This window comes from Podarcis tiliguerta (assembly GCF_965153285.1).
Source record: "Podarcis tiliguerta genome assembly, chromosome: 8".
Taxonomy (NCBI): Eukaryota; Metazoa; Chordata; class Lepidosauria; order Squamata; family Lacertidae; genus Podarcis; species Podarcis tiliguerta.
Genome location: NC_139541.1, coordinates 13,965,359 through 13,982,158, shown reverse-complemented (window position 1 = coordinate 13,982,158; position 16,800 = coordinate 13,965,359). Strand labels below are relative to the sequence as shown.

Below are 16,800 nucleotides of genomic sequence, written 5' to 3'. Positions count from 1 at the left end.
CTTCCTGTGTTTTAATGTCTATTTATTGAATTTGATATCCCACCTTTTTCTCCAAGGAGTTCCAGGTGCCTTGCATGGTTCTTCCCCATCTCATTTAATCCCCAATTAAGAACCCTGCAAGGTAGGTTAGGCCAGGAAGCATGACTGGCCCCAAATCACCCAGTGAGCCTCATGGCGAAGTGGGGGGTGGGTGGTAGGATTTGAACCCGGCATCTCCCAAGGCCCTAGTCCGACACTCTGACCATTTAGCCACATTTCAATATATATATATTGATATGTGTCCTACCTCAAAAAGCAGGAGGCCGTACAGACATGTGGAACAGCAACAGATCACAAAAATAATTTAAAATGCATTTATTCTGCGGTACCAAAAAAATACCTTGTAAGAGTCTCACCCGCACAAGAACAAGTAAAAAAACAATTGGCCCAGCCAAAAAAGGGGTGTGCTTTCTTTTCTCTCCAGCTTCAAAGGGAATTCAGCAAATCAGTTCCGTTGACCAACAGTGTAAGTGAACTTAAGGGTGATGCTGGTGTTAGTTATGCGCACACCTTTATGGTTACGTTCGTTGACATTTTGGCCTCGGTGTTCAAAGTAGATGTAGCGGACACCAGGAGGGCAGCCAAAGATGGAGTAACAAACCTACAGGATTGGGGGGGGGGGAGAGAAAGATGGGTGGTGATTTGGGTAAAGTTTCATTTATGCATTATTATTCCTTCACCAAAATGTCCCATAGGAAAGGCTGTTGCAGCATTTATTTCAAATTACAGTTGTACCTCAGTTTTCAAACATAATCTGTTCCGGAAGACCGTTCAAGTTCTGAAACATTTGAAAACCAAGGCACAAAGGGCAGTCTGCAAATTTAATAAATAAAATTGAGAAAAATAACATACAGTGGTTACCTCGGCATGTTCGACTTCCGAGGCGTGTTCGAAAACCGAAGCATTTACTTTCAGGGTTTATGGCGTTCAAAAACCGAAAAGCTTTGTCAACAGAGACGTTCAGAAACCAAGGTACCACTGTAATTTTCAAAATAAGATTTGCAAATGCAAAAATAAAATTTGTCTAGAGTACATAATAAGGGACGCGGGTGGCACTGTGGTCTCTAAACCACTGAGCCTAGGGCCTGCTGATCGGAAGGTCAGTGGTTCGAACCCCCGCGGTCAGGTGAGCTCCCATTGCTTGTTCCCAGCTCTTGCCAACCTAGCAGTTTGAAAGCACGTCAAAGTGCAAGTAGATAAATAGGTACCACTCTGGCGGGAAGGTAAACAGTGTTTCCGTGCACTGCTCTGGTTTCGCCAGAGTCATGCTGGCCACATGACTCGGAAAAACTGCCTGCGGACAAACGTCGGCTACCTCAGCCAGTAAAGCGAGATGAGTGCCGCAACCCCACAGTTGTTCATGACTGGACTTAACTATCAGGGGTCCTTTCCCTTTAGAGTACGTAATAAAAACAGTCATAAAGAGGAACAAAAACGCAACAGTAATCTTTTAAAAGCTGTAAAAGGAATGAATAGTTATATCGAGACAGTTACGGAATACACACAACTGTTCGAAAATGGAAGAGCACAGTAGAAATTGTGCAACAGAGGTGAACCCCACAAAGATAGGGGCAAGGCAGAAATCTCTCTTAGGACCCATTTGCTGCAGACTGCGACTCCTGGGGCCCCAACCTTCACCCGGGTTATTAATAAATAAATAAAACCAAACAGTGTTATCTTGGTTCCTGAACAGAATGTGTTCCAGAAATCCATTCATTTTCCAAAACCAAGGGGCAGGTGCGCAGAAACAATAGTGGGAAGCCGCAGTGGATGTTTGGCTTCCGAAAGCGTTAGAAAACCGGAAGACTCACTTCCAGGTTTCGATTGTTCGGAAGCCAAAACGTACGAGTACCAAGGCGTTCAGGAATCAAGGTACCACTGGGGAAAAAAATATTATTTATACCCTGCCCATCTGGCTGGGTTTTCCCAGCGACTCTGGGTGGCTTACAGTTAAGTTTTATTTATTTATTCAACTTATATACTCCCCTTCATCACAAGAGCAGTTCACAAGGTGAAAATACAAGGTGAAAGCACAAATAAATGGTCAAAACAAAAACAACAAAACAGTAACCTCCCTCCCACAAACATATTTTAAAGGCTGTAGAATATTAATCAGCATAAGGCCTGGTTGAAGAGAAACGTTTTCATCTGGCACCTAAAGATATATAATGAAGGCACCAGGTGAACCTCCCTGGGGAGAGCATTCCACAAATAGGGAGCCACTGCAGAAAAGGCCCCGGCTCTTGGGTTGCCACCTTCTGGAAGGGGCACACGAAGGTGGGTCTCAGATGATGATTGCAGGGTCCGGGTCAGTTTGGCTGCGGCTCCAATCTGGTGGAACGCTCTGTCACAAGAGACTAGGGCCCTGCGGGATTTGACATCTTTCCGCAGGGCCTGCAAGACAGAGCTGTTCCACCAGGCCTTTGGTCAGGGCGCAGCCTGACTCCCTCCTTTGGCAATCTTTACAGAATTCAAGCTTAATGGTTGCCATCCATTGGATTTTAATTAATTTTTATAATGAAATGCTTTTAGAATGTTGCACTATTTTATTGTTGTTAGCCGCCCTGAGCCAGCTTCGGCTGGGGAGGGTGGGATATAAATAAAATTATTATTATTATTATTATTATTATTATTATTATTTGCCGTATTTTTCACTCCATTGGACGCACCGGACCATAGGACGCACTGGACCATAGGAGGGGGAGAACAGGGAATATTTTTTTTTCTTGTTTTCCCCCTCTAAAACAAGGTGCGTTCAAGGTACATTCACCAGAGCTTGTGAGGCTGGCGGTGGGTGGAATCGCTGCTTTCCCCCACCGCCAGCCTCAAAGATCCCTGAAGCCTTCGGAGCGCAGCGTCCCGCTGCCCTGGAGAGGCTTTGCGCACAGCCGTCCCCAAGCTAGAGCAGCGAGACGGAGCCCTCCGTCTCGCTGTTCTGGCTTGGGAACAGCCTTGCTAGCATCTGCAGGGCAGCGGGGTGAAGAGTTGCCCTTAATGTTTGGAGGGGAAAATGTGCGTCCTATAGAACGAAAAATACGGTATATGGGGAGAGGCAGTCCTTGAGGTATTACGGTCCTGAGCCGTTTAAGGCTTTATAGGTCAAAACCAGCACTTTTGAATTAATTGGGTCCAGAAACTAATTGGAAGCCGGTGCAGTTGGTGCCAGGTGTAATATGCTCAAACTATCTTGCCTTGGTGAGCAACCTGGCCACCAAATTCTGCACCAGCTGAAGCTTCCGAACCGTCTTCCTTCTTACCTCTCGCCACCTTCCATGTTTAGATCCATTCATGAACAAGTCTTCAGAACACCGCTCTCTTAGGACCTTGAAGTCTGCTGACAACAGCTGTACCCGCAGCTGGTATTGGGTGCCTTTGGTGCAGTAAAAACTATATTGAGAGACAGAGAAACAGAGAATATGCCACACCATAAAAATTGTACTGAATCCTCACTCTCACAAGGAGTTAAAATCTAAGAAGAGCCTGGCTGGTGGATCAGGACAATGGCCCAGCTTAGCCCAGAATCCTCTTCTCTTCCTCTAATAATTGTCATAGTTCTAACAGATATCATCTTGGCCCCTCTCCTGCCCATCACCGCTGGGCAGTTGGTGGCGGATGACCCTGTGGCTGGGATAGAACTGCGAACCGTGATTCTGGTATGTAGCAGGAACACCCCCCCCCCCCCATCATTCAGTTTGTACAAACTTCACTCACACTCACACACTACATACGCTACACTTCTGTTATAAATTCATAGAAAATCAACCATACATCGGATTTGCACTGTTCCACTTTTATTTTACTCCATGAAGGAAAGACTACAAAATGGGGAAGGTTTGATACAGGGCGCCATAATCCCTTCACCATACCAGCACATCCACAGGAGCCCTGCCCAGTTGCTATGCCAACCCTGATGATCCCAGACAGAAGACAATCAAGATCACAAAGAACTTGCATATGGGAGTGGATTCAGCACAGACTGGAACAAAGGACAATGATCAGATCTTCCCTCAGGGGGCAGGAAACTGCGACTATCTTTTGTCTTCAGAAAATGACTCATGGGGAGGGGTAGAAGGGAACCAGCCAGGTGACAGGACACTCAAGTTACCACCATAACTCCTCCCTCAACCCCTCCTTTCTGTAATGTATGCATGATGTTCCTGGGGGTGGGCTTGACCTAGAGGATGGGAATTTCAAAAGTTTTTATAAGGTCTTGCACACCATTTTCTGTGTCTTTCCTCTCTCCTGCGAGTGAGGGGAACACCCTGCTGCAACAGTTCACTAAAGGCCAAGCCTACAGGCTGCTGATTTGCTCCAATTTACTCTGGTTGGTGTCTTTACTTTTTGTCCAAGGGAGCCCTCGGATTTTTCCGGTAACTGGTACCCACAAGGATTCATCCAGCAGCCCTGTCTAAGAGGAAAATACAACCCCTCAGGAGTTGAACTTCAGAGCCAGCAATCCTGCACACTCCAGCTACCAGCCAGAGGCCCCTGCAGGAGCCCCCCCCCCCATGTTGTTAGAAGCCATGATGACAGAGTTTTGCTGGCCAAGGTAACTGGCAGGCAGTCACTGTCCACCTTAGGAAAACAATGTGGCTATTTTAAGGAAACTGTCCTGCCACCAAAGCTGGTCTTAGCATGGTAGTGAAAGCCTACACAAAAAGTTGGACCACTGTTGGAGCCTATTGCCAACTTTGGAACTGTCCGTGGTCCTGAAGTCCAGGTCCTATCAGACACACTTCTCCCCATCCATTAACTCGCTGGCCAACTCTGGAACTTCCCATGGTCCTGAACCCTAGGTTCAATCAGACCTGCGCCATTGTCCTGTCCATATGCATTTCTTAGTCCAGAAAGTATTGATCTGATGTGTAGAGATCTTTCCTATTCTAATTAATTCAAGAGAGTTCTGGAAGCTTATCTGTGTGAAAGAAACAAGCAGAAGGTTCATGATGTTTGGGTTATTCCTTCAGAGAACCCGAGTACAGCTGGTTTAAATTGGTTCTGTTATCTCTTTCAGTCAAGGTCATGCAGACTATAAAAGTAAGGCCAGAAGGAGCCTGGGTTTCACTTTCTCTTTCTATCTCTCTTCCTTTGGGTGCTCTGTTCATAGTATGTTTAGTGTTAAGGTTTCTTAACACTAGTGTTCTGTGTTCTGTACATAGTATGTTTAGTGTTAAGGTTTAAACTTATTATAAGTTATTGTAAGTTTAAGTTAATTCTGCTGCAACTGGATTTCTTATGGACAGTGCCAATCCTGAATGTATTGGATTTGCAACCATAATGCTCATTTGCCTTCAGTAGCAGTAAAGCTCTGCTGGATGAAATATAATTGCCCCTGATCTATTTTTGGGAATCCTGCAACATGTTTGAGTTTTTACTCTACTAACTATACAGTGGTACCTCGGGTTACATACGCTACAGGTTACAGACTCCGCTAACCCAGAAATAGTGCTTCAGGTTAAGAACTTTGCTTCAGGATGAGAACAGAAATCGTGCTCCAACGGTGCGGCGGCAGTAGGAGGCCCCATTAGCTAAAGTGGTGCTTCAGGTTAAGAACAGACCTCCGGAACGAATTAAGTACTTAACCCAAGATACCACTGTACATTGGAATCTACTCTGGATCAATATGGAGTAGAATTTCCATGACATGGCCAGCCCATTGGCCACTTCTATCCCTTTGATCTACTGGGACCTTTGAGACTGTCTTCTTGCCACACAAACTCACCAACAGCCACAATGGCACACACTGCACTCACCAGTCCGTCACCACAACAGTGGGTTTGACCCTGTCTATCAGCTCATCCCAGTAGCCTTCGTCCTTCAAGATGATGAACTGAGACTTGGCGCAGAGCCTAAGTGAAAACCAGAAAGTAACACCATCACTATCCTGCCTTTTGCTCCAGTTGGTCGCCAGAAGCGCCAAGCCAAATGCAGCCCATTGAAGGAGGCTCATCAACCCACCCATGGAGATGACTAGCAAGCCTCATTGCAGAAGGGCACTGGGGCTTGGCCACTTATTAACGTGGTGCTCTAGGGAAATCCTGGCCTCCGTTTTGGGGACGTTGGTTGGTTGGTACTGGATCCTGCCTGGTTTAGTGTGCAAGAAGAAAGTTGCAAAGCTGAAATCCACTCCCTGTGGCAGGGCTTTGAAACAGTCCAGTGCAACACACGACCCACAAAGCTGAAAGCAGGGCAGAAACCAGAGGTTGTGGGAACGCTCTTCCTAGCGCCTGTTAGCCTCCTGAGAGGCAGCATGGTGTTCTGATCAGCGTATAAAACATACAAAGCTGCCTTATAACATTGTTCCATCTAGCTCAGCATAGCCTACACTGACTGGCAGTGGCTCTCCAGGGTTTCAGGGAATCTCTCCTGACCCTACCTGAAGATCCAAGGGATTGTACCCAGGACTTTCTGCATGCAGAGCAGGTGAGCTGTGGCCCTTCCTACATTCCGGGCTGAGAAGATAATACAGTGGTACCTTGGTTCTCAAATGCCTTGGTACTCAAACAATTTGGTCCCTGAATGCCACAAACCTGGAAGTAAATGTTCCAGTTTGCAGGCGCTTTTCAGAAACCAAATGTTTGACGCAGTGAGTGCAGGAAGCTCCTTGCAACTGATCAGAAGCCACGCCTGTTGGGTTTTTTGACTACGTGCAATTCTGTGCAGCTTCACACAGAAGAAGAAGAAGAGTTTGGATTTGATATCCCGCCTTTCACTCCCTTTTAAGGAGTCTCAAAGCGGCTAACGTTCTCCTTTCCCTTCCTCCCCCACAACAAACACTCTGTGAGGTGAGTGGGGCTGAGAGACTTCAAAGAAGTGTGACTAGCCCAAGGTCACCCAGCAGCTGCATGTGGAGGAGCGGAGACGCGAACCCGGTTCCCCAGATTACGAGACTACCGCTCTTAACCACTACACTACACTGGCTCACACAGAGTCAATTAGGAGCTAGCCGGCCAAGAAGACTGAGCAGAGGAGTTATCTGCCTAGAGATATGAAGTTTTGGAAACAACTCTACCATTGGTTGAAGTCTCACACAGGCATGATGATTTATGACCTTACTGACTGGAATGTGTTGGTTGGTCAGTGTGGTGTTCTGAGAGTCGTTTGGAGTTTGTTAAGAGAGAGTTAGTTAAGATCCGTGTATCTGTTCATGTATATAGTAACTTGTAGAGTCTGCTGTAAATAATAAACACCTTATAAGTAATCAAGTTACAGTGGTGCCCTGCAAGACGAATGCCTCGCAAGACGGAAAACCCGCTAGACGAAATGGTTTTCCGTTTTGGAGGTGCTTCGCAGGACGAATTTGCTATGGGCTTGCTTCGCAAGACGAAAATGCCTTGTGATTCCTGGGGTTTTTTTTTCGCTCCCCACCCCCTTTTTCTAAGGCACTAAGCTGCTAATAGCCTTTTAGCAGCTAATCCGCTAATCCCTTAAGCCTTTAATAGCCGCTAATAGCCGCTAAACCGTTAATAGCGCTAATCCGCTAATGGGCTTGCTTCGCAAGACGAAAAAACCGCTAGACGAAGAGACTCACGGAACGGATTCTTTTCGTCTTGCGAGGCACCACTGTACTAGTAGCAGCATTTTGTTCCTGCTTCGTCCATCCTGCCTGCAACTGATTGCTTTCTAGAACTCTGCGTATGCTCTGCTAAGGTCTGGCTAAGGTCCTGCAACAGGTCAAAGTTGCAAAACACCAATAGGTTTTCGAATGGTTTCAGGAGTCGGACGGATTCCCAGAACAGATTAAGTTTGAAAACCAAGGTACCACTGTACATTGGGGGGGGGGTTGCGGGGGGGGGGAGAGAATGGTTGCAGTTTCATGCAGGTGTGTCTGACCCTAAACCAATTTATTGGCTATTAAAAAGAACTCAATAGATTGAACTTGTTGATGTAAGTTGTGATTATTATTATTATTATTATTATTAATATTTTAAGAAACTGGTTCTCCAGGACTGAGGAGAGGGTATCTAAAGGCAGGCTTCCATGCCGGCCCAAGATTCCCCACAGGAAAACAGTGAATCGCTCTCCCCATCTCCAGCTGAATCCCAGATCAAACAGTATTATCCTTACCCATCACAAGCAGCAAAGCATTTTTTAACCTGAAGACAGGGCCCATCATCCGCAGGGCGGTTCCGCAGAAGAAATTCCCTCATTCCAAGTCGCAGTGAGGCCTTTTCAGACACTTCCTGAATTTTCCATTGGGCCTCTCCAACGGTCTTGGTTGTCCAATAGTCCAAGCCATCTGTAGGAAAAGGGGACAAGTGATAGGGAAGGGTTAACAACGTAAGAAGAGCCCTGCTGGATCAGGCCCAAGGTCCATCTAGTCCAGCATCCTATTCACACAACCTATAAATTACTGGGAAATAGATAATCTTTTAGATGTTGATGGGAGGATAAGGTTTACATGGATTAAGATAAATAAGTGAGTAAGCTGTGAAAGATGGAAAGAATTTGCTGACTTAATTAGTAATTGGAATACAAAAAGGGAGGTGGGAGGAGGTCGAGGAAATAAGTTATTGAAGGATGGAATTCTGAAAAATGGAAGTGTTTTTTCTTTTCTTTTTTTAAAATGTTTTTGTTTTTTTCTCTTGTTGGTGGGGTGGAGGTGTGGTTTTTAATGTATTTTTAACTTTTTTATATCTTTGTTTTTTTCTCCTTATTTTACTGTATTTTGTCTTCTTCGTTTTTTTCTGTATGTGTGAAAATTGGAATAAATATTATTTAAAAAAAATAAATTACTGGGAAATTTATGAAAGGGCATGTTAAATAACATAATTTAAATACTTGTGGCATTGAGTGGTGTAGATATCTCAGGTTGTTAGTAAAACAGTGTAAATCGTAGGCTACAATCCTAACCCCATTTACCTGGGGGTAAGCCCCACTGAATTCAATAGGACTTGCTTCTGAGTAGACTGCATTTTTAAGTTCACAAGGTCTAATATTTTAAAGCGGGATCCAGAAATGAACTTTAAAATACTCCTGGTTTTTCCAGTAGCTAGAACTACCAGCTTTTTGCCAGTTTTAACGCTCAGTTCCACTTTCCTGGGAAATCATGAAAACTAGAGTTCTGTAAATGCGGCTCTGGGATGCTGCCCCAGAAATCTGCAACTCCAGGGAGGGGGGGTTGGAGTCCATTGGGACTGGGAGGGCAGAAGGCAGAGAGCCCAGAGCCAAAGACAAGAGAACAAACCAATTCTAGTTTGCTTGTCTCCATTCCTTTTCCTGTTGAGTTCAACACAGGCATCACTGTGGAGGAGGAGGAAGTTGTCAGTACCAAACCATGAGATGGTTGGAAAAAGTCAGGCAGGTGGGAACAGAGCCCCTCCTGCCCCCCTGCCATGGACCAGCCTCTCGAGATACAAAACCAAGAAGAGTTTTATAGGTAGCTCTTCATTTCAGCAGGTTTAAGCGGCTCCCAGCTTCAGGAAATTCCTTCCCATTCCCAGGGACACAGCATTTTCTCCTTCCGCTGTAATTTGCATTGACCTACCTGACACCTGAGAGTCAAACTCTGCATGCAGAAATATGGTACAGCCTTGCTTTGCTTCAGCTATACCACTTCTGAATGCAGGTGAAGAAGCGATGTGTTTGGAAGGTTCCCGATGTAAAATAAATAAATTTATGGACCTAAGTTAGCCATGGCCACATAACAAAAGAGTGTGTCAAGGGGCAGGGAGTAGTTGTTTAGCATCCCTGAGATGCTTGGTTTCTTCAGGAAAGGAGAGAGGTGTTGGTGTGTGTGTGTGTGTAAGAATTCACACATCTAATTTCCTACTCATCTGCACTCAGATGTGGGACAGTTCACAGGAACATAGGAAATTGTATTATTCTGAATCAGATCATGGGTCTGCCCAGCTCAGAATTGTCTACCTGGAGATGCCATTGGAAATTGTGCCTGAAGAGGTATCTCCATCCCTGTTGTTCAGCCCAGACACTGAGGTCCAGCGTTTAGGGCCTTCTGGCATTCCCTCATTATAAGATGTGAGGTTACAGGGAACGAGGCAGAGGGCCTTCTCGGTGGTGGCACCCGCCCTGTGGAATGCCCTCCCATCAGATGTCAAGAAAATAAACAACTACCTGACTTTTAGAAAACATCTGAAGGCAGCCCTGCTTAGGGAAGTTTTTAATTTTTGATGTTGTATTCTGTTTTTAATCTGTTGGGAGCCACCCAGAGTGGCTGGGTAAACCCTGCCGGATGGGCAGGGTATAAATAATAATTAGTAGTAGTAGTTGTTGTAGTAGTACCTGGGACCTGCTACACGCAGACCAGATGCCCCAACACTGAGTGTTTTTTTAAGGACTATAAGCAGAGGCTTTTGGAAAGGACTGTGCAAATCAGTTCCCTCTCTGCTCAAGGCAGGCTTGTTGGTATTTCTCCTGAATAAGCCGGGACTTGCCTTCTCCAAAGGGGTTCTTGATCAAATTCTTCTCCAGGCGGCCCAAAATGTAGTAGGCCTTTATATTACGTGGCACAACTGGCACACGTTTGTTGCTGTCCTTCCGCCGGAAAAGCCGCTGCCAGAGAACCGGCAAGTCCACCAGGTCCCGCCAGCGGGAGCAGACTGGACGGCAGTTTCGAATCAGGTCGCCCATAGGGACAAGAGACAAGATATCCAACAGGAGGTGATCGGGCAAAACGCAGAGGCTTGCCATCGCCCTTCAAAGAGGTCCACTCAACCTGGAGAGGGGAACTGGGAGAGGGAGGGAGAGAAGCACACAAGGGGGATGTGATCACACTAAATCTCCTATCTAGGAAAGGGCAACCCAAATGATTGAGGGGATGGAACGATTCCCCTATGAAGAAAGATTGAAACGTTTGGGACGTACAGTGGTACCTCGGTTTTCGAACGTCTCCTTTGACAAACATTTCAGTTTTCGAACGCCGAAAACCCGGAAGTAAACACTTCCGTTTTTGAACACACCTCTGCATGCCGCCTTTTGCGGTTTTCGAACGTTTCAGAACTCGAACGGTCTTCTGGAATGGATTATGTTGGGAAACCGAGGTACCACTGTACAGTGGTACCTCGGGTTACATACACTTCAGGTTACATACACTTCAGGTTACAGTCTCCGCTAACCCAGAAATATTACCTCGCCTTAAGACCTTTGCTTCAGGATGAGAACAGAAATCGTGCTCCGGCGGCACGGCGGCAGTGGGAGGCCCCATTAGCTAAAGTGGTGCTTCAGGTTAAGAACAGCTTCAGGTTAAGAACGGACCTCAGGAACGAATTAAGTACTTAACCTGAGGTAGCACTGTACTTAACCCTCGTACCTACGGGACCGCCTCTCCTGGTATGCCCCACGGAGGACCTTAAGGTCCATAAATAGCAACACCCTAGAGGTCCTGGGCCCTCTTTTGTTAGTTAGATTAGCCTCAGCCAGATCCAGGGCCTTTTCAGCACTGGCTCCGGCCTGGTGGAATGCTCTGTCTCATGAGACCAGGGCCCTGTGCGATCAGATTTCTTTCTACAGGGTCTGTAAGACAGAGTTGTTCTGCCTGGCCTTTGGCTTAGAATCAATTTGATTCCCTTCCCCTCTTTCTTTTTTCCTTTCTCCTCCTGTTAATGTTTTAATGTTGTATTTTAATATTGCTCTTTAAGTTGTATTTTAATCAACTTGTTTTTATTATTGGTTGTTAGCCGCCCTGAGCCCGGTCTTGGCTGGGGAGGGTGGGGTATAAATAAAATATTATTATTATTATTATTATTATTATTATTATTATTATTAACCTGAGGTACCACTGTATAAGGTTAGAGGAAAGCTGAGTAAGAGGCGACATGATAAAAGTTTATAAAAATTATGCTTGGCATTGAGAAAGTGGATAAAGAAGTGTTTTTCTCCTTCTCTCCCAACATTGGAACTTGGGGACATCCAGTGAAGTGGGCATCCATTGAAACTAAATCCACTGAAACTAAACCAGGCAGAGGGACTTCTCGGTAGTGGCACCCACCATGTGGAAAGCCCTCCCATCAGATGTTAAGGAGATGAGTAACTCTATAACCTTTAGAAGACATCTGAAAGCAGCCCTGTATGTAAAGGTAAAGGACCACTGGACGGCTAAGTCCAGTCAAAGGCGACTATGGGGTTGCGGCGCTCATCTCGCTTTCAGGCCGAGGGAGACGCCGTTTGTCCACAGACATCTTTCTGGATCATGTGGCCAGCAGGACTAAACCACATCTGGCACAACAGAAACACTGTGACAGAAACCAGAGTGCATGGAAACGTTGTTTACCTTCCCTCCTCAGCAGTACCTATATATCTACTTGTACTGGTTTGCTTTCAAACTGCTAGGTTAGCAGGAGCTGGGACAGAGCAACAGGAGCTCATTCTGTCACAGGGATTTGAACCACTAAGCTTCCAATCGGTAAGCCCAAGAAGCTCAGTGGTTTAGACTACAGTGCCACCCGCGTCCCTAGCCCTGTAAAGGGAAGTTTTAAACATTTTATAGTTTAATATGTTTTTCTATACGTTGGAAGCCACCCAGAGAGGCAGGGGCAACTCAGTCAGATGGATGGAGTACAATTATTATTATTATTATTATAGGAAGATTCAGGGCATATAACAGAAAATACTTCTTCATGCAATGCAGAGTTAAACTGTGGAACTATCTCCCATTTGAAGCACAAGCATGGATGGCTTTAAAATAGGGTCAGACTTGTGCTCATGTCCTGCTTGTGGGATTCCCACAAGCTGGACAAATGGGTGTTTGGCCCGATGCAGAAGGTCTCTTCTGATGTTCTCATAAATAGCAGAGATACCAGAAACTGCCTTGCACTAAGTCAAACCATTGATCTATCCAGTTCAGTCTTGTCTGCACCCACTGGCAGGATTTCAGACAAGGCTGTCCCCCAGCCTTACCTAGTGATGACAGGGACTTGAGCTGGGATACCACCTGCATGCATGGAAATAGACAACGCCAAGAAAGGCCCTTGCAACACAATGTTGCTGTGTCAGGGCCACCCAGTGACGGAGGCTGCCCATAGGCTGGAATGCAGGGAGACCAGCAGTAGGGGGCGCCAATGACAAAGAGAGCCAGCTAAGTCTGGTTTCTTCCCTGCTGAGTTCTGCAGTCTTAAGGAGGAAGGTGCCATCAATCAGTACTAATCCCTGGGCGGGTTGTAAAAAAAAAAAAGCAGGCAGGCAGGAGCTGGCTAAGGTTCATGGGGCAGAGAATTCTATCCACTGAAGTCAATAGTTGCGATTATTATGCATTCAAATAAAATGTGCATGATTATTTAAATCTATTAATTGGTCGATATTATTATTTCTAATTGTTTCTAACATGCATTTTTTAAAAACTGTTGTATTTAATTGATGACATGAGATGTTGTGAGCTGCTTTGGGCACAATTTTGTGGGAAAGTGGCATACAAATAAACAGATAATGTTGATGATGATATATCCCGCCTTTCTCCATAAGCTCAAGCTGATGCACCCCAGCTCTGCCCCCTCATTATTTAACCCCCCCACAACAACCCTGCGAGGTGCATTTTGCTGAGAGGCAGTGACTAGCCCAAAGTCACACCCGGTGAGTTTCAAAGCCCAGTGTGAAATTTGAACTCAAGTCTTACTCCGACACTCTTAACCATGATGCCACACCTTGCAAGCTAGACCCATCCTTTAAAATTAAGTGGACAGGCCAGACAACTCTAAATTCCATCCCTGGTCCATTGTGTATAAAATTCCTGAACTCTGCAGCTGCATTTTTAGAAGGCTGGGGAACCAGATGCCTTTTATTTTTTCGATGGGGGTTAAAATAGATTGTGAGGTATATTGAATTCATTGAGGCAGGGTGGGGGTAAAGAGTAACTTTCTCCCATGATACACACTACACAGGAGTTTTTTTGGGGTGAGTGGGAGCACACTGGCAACAGGGAGGGGGCTGGTCCACCCCACCAGCTCTCTTAACACGCACCAAGGCACCCTGAACCACCAAGAGGGAGAGGGTTTTGCAAAACCACTCATTCCACAGGGTTGTAGCCGGCTAAATTATTCCCAGGAGTAGGCCCATAGCAATGAATGAACCTGCTAGTTATGTCCATTAACTCCACTGGGTCCAGTGGCGTAGCGTGGGGGGTGCAGGGGGGGCCGGCCGCACCGGGCGCAACATTTGGGGGTTAGGGTTAGGGGGCGCAAATCCACGGGTTAGGGGGCGCAAATTACTTGCCTTGCCCCGGGTGCTGACAACCCACGCTACGCCACTGACTGGGTCTACTCTGAGTTGGAAACTAGCTAGAGAGACTTAAAGATGCTTAACTGCTCAATTCTCTCATTCTTTGGGACCTGCCCAGTTGCAGGAATTTATGTATAGGTTGGGGGGGGGGGTTGCCCCTCCAGCAGATATCATGCACATGCAGCCCACTACCAAAATCAGCACAATCACTTTTGTGACTTTTGTGATTTGTCCCCACAAAACACTTCATCGCAGTTTCTTCCTATCTATTCAAAGGGCCTTTGCTGCATGATACCAAATGTAACAATCCACTGATAAAATTTATCTATGTACTGGCTCACAGGGAAAACATCAGAAATTCATATAGACATGTGAGCTCAGCTACTCAGCAGCCCCTCTGCCTGAGTGATTCCTGGCATCCTGATACCCGGGTGCCAGACAGGTAGCCATTCCAGAAATAACAAACCCAGATGGAGACAAAAGGGTGTGATTAACTTGGCTGGGGAACACGGAAAAATAATTTTCTCTTTTGTTACCCTTGATGGGTGTTTGGTGGGGGGCAAAGAGAACCATGGGGCAGGGTCCAGGATGCTCAGATTACTTCCACCAGACCTCCCCTTTCATGATGTAACCATGATGTATTAGTGATGTAGTTTGGGCGGGGTGTAACATGGGGATTAGCAGCTAATAAAAGACAGTCTTCAATAAAGACCAAGCCTACTGGCTGCTGTTTTGCTCTGGTATTCCTGGCTGGTGTCCTTGTTTTTTGTCCAACGGAGCCCTCAGATTTCTCCGTTAACATCCCAAAGCTAAGAGGCTCCTTGTTTGCCTAAAAACTTCTAGGGACAGTGTGGTGCGATGGTTAGAGTGTCGGACTAGGGCCTTGAGAAACCAGGGTTCAAATATCCCACTTAGCCATGAAGCTCACTGGATGACTCACTACCTCTCAGCCAAACCTACCTCACAGGGTTGTTGTAGAGATTCAGTGAGGAGGGGGCAGAGCCATGTACAACACCTTATAGAATCATAGAGTTGGAAGAGACCACAAGGGCCATTGAGTCCAACCCCCTGCCAAGCAGGAAACACCATCAGAGCACTCCTGACATATGGTTGTCAAGCCTCTGCTTAAAGACCTCCAAAGAAGGAGACTCCACCACACTCCTTGGCAGCAAATTCCACTGTCGAACAGCTCTTACTGTCAGGAAGTTCTTCCTAATGTTTAGGTGGAATCTTCTTTCTTGTAGTTTGGACCCATTGCTCCGTGTCCGCTTCTCTGGAGCCGCAGAAAACAACCTTTCTCCCTCCTCTATGTGACATCCTTTTATATATTTGAACATGGCTATCATATCACCCCTTAACCTCCTCTTCTCCAGGCTAAACATGCCCAGCTCCCTTAGCCGTTCTTCATAAGGCATCGTTTCCAGGCCTTTGACCATTTTGGTTGCCCTCCTCTGGACACGTTCCAGTTTGTCAGTGTCCTTCTTGAACTGTGGTGCCCAGAACTGGACACAGCACTCCAGGTGAGGTCTGACCAGAGCAGAATACAGTGGCACTATTACTTCCCTTGATCTAGATGCTATACTCCTATTGAGCTCCTTGGAGAAAAAGGTGGGATTTAAAGGCAATAAAACAAAATAAATAATACTGACTTGGGAAGGGCGCAGGAAACAAAACCGTGTAGGCTCCAAATTGAAGTCGAGTCTCTGCCCCGCTGAGCAACCAGCAGGAAGGGGAGGAGCAAGATGGAAGTTGGGCGTGTCCCCCTCCTCCTCCCATACCCCCTCCCTTTATAGAAATCCTGGGCAAGGCTCATTTGCATATGATTTAGAGGGCCTTATGCACAGCTGCTGTGCCTTTGCTCTTTATCCTCTTAATCATTTTCTAGGGGGTAGCCTGGATTTGCTTACCCAAGAGTAACTCAGACTGAAATCATCGGGGCTTGGCTTACTTCTGAGTAGTAGGCAATGGGCTGTCTGTGGTGCAAGTCCTACTCAGAGTAGGCCCATTGACATTTGTGGACACGAGTGTTGTTGTTGTTGTGTAGTTGTTCAGTTGTGTCTGACTCTTCTTGACCCCATGGACCAGAGCATGCCAGGCACTCTTGTCTTCCACTGCCTCCCGCAGTTTGGTCAAACTCATGTTCGTAGCTTCGAGAACACAGTCCAACCATCTCGTCCTCTGTCGTCCCTTTCTCCTTGTGCCCTCCATCTTTCCCAACATCAGGTTCTTTTCCAGGGAGTCTTCTCTTCTAATGAGGTAGCCAAAGTATTAGAGTCTCAGCTTCAGGATCTGTCCTTCCAGGGAGCACTCAGGGCTGATTTCCTTAAGAATGGATAAGTTTGATCTTCTTGCAGTCCATGGGACTCTCAAGAGTCTCCTCCAGCACCATAACTTGGGCTAAATAATTTTGGTGGATCAACTCTGAGAAGGACTGTGTTGGCTCCAGCACAACTGCATAGCACTGCACATTTCAAGTTCCCCATTGCAAGCTTTCAAATGATTCCATGCGTTGAGCTGCCTTCCGTTTACTCTCAAGTAAGTCTCACAGAAGTCAGTGGGGCTTGCTTCCAAGTAATGGCGCTGCTGGCCCTC

General features: G+C 46.2%; 1 protein-coding gene across 1 annotated transcript; it reads right to left on the bottom strand.

Moving 5' to 3' along the window:
- Positions 1-365: 365 nt before the first annotated feature.
- On the bottom strand, positions 366-8,219 carry LOC310683913 (F-box only protein 6-like). The gene is made up of 4 exons (XM_083454387.1): positions 8,107-8,219; positions 5,793-5,888; positions 3,297-3,426; positions 366-640 (listed from the first exon to the last, which is right to left on the bottom strand). The coding sequence occupies exons 1-4, from the start codon at positions 8,187-8,189 to the stop codon at positions 485-487; spliced, it is 465 nt and encodes a 154-aa protein (XP_083310513.1). The 5' UTR covers positions 8,190-8,219; the 3' UTR covers positions 366-484.
- Positions 8,220-16,800: the final 8,581 nt, after the last annotated feature.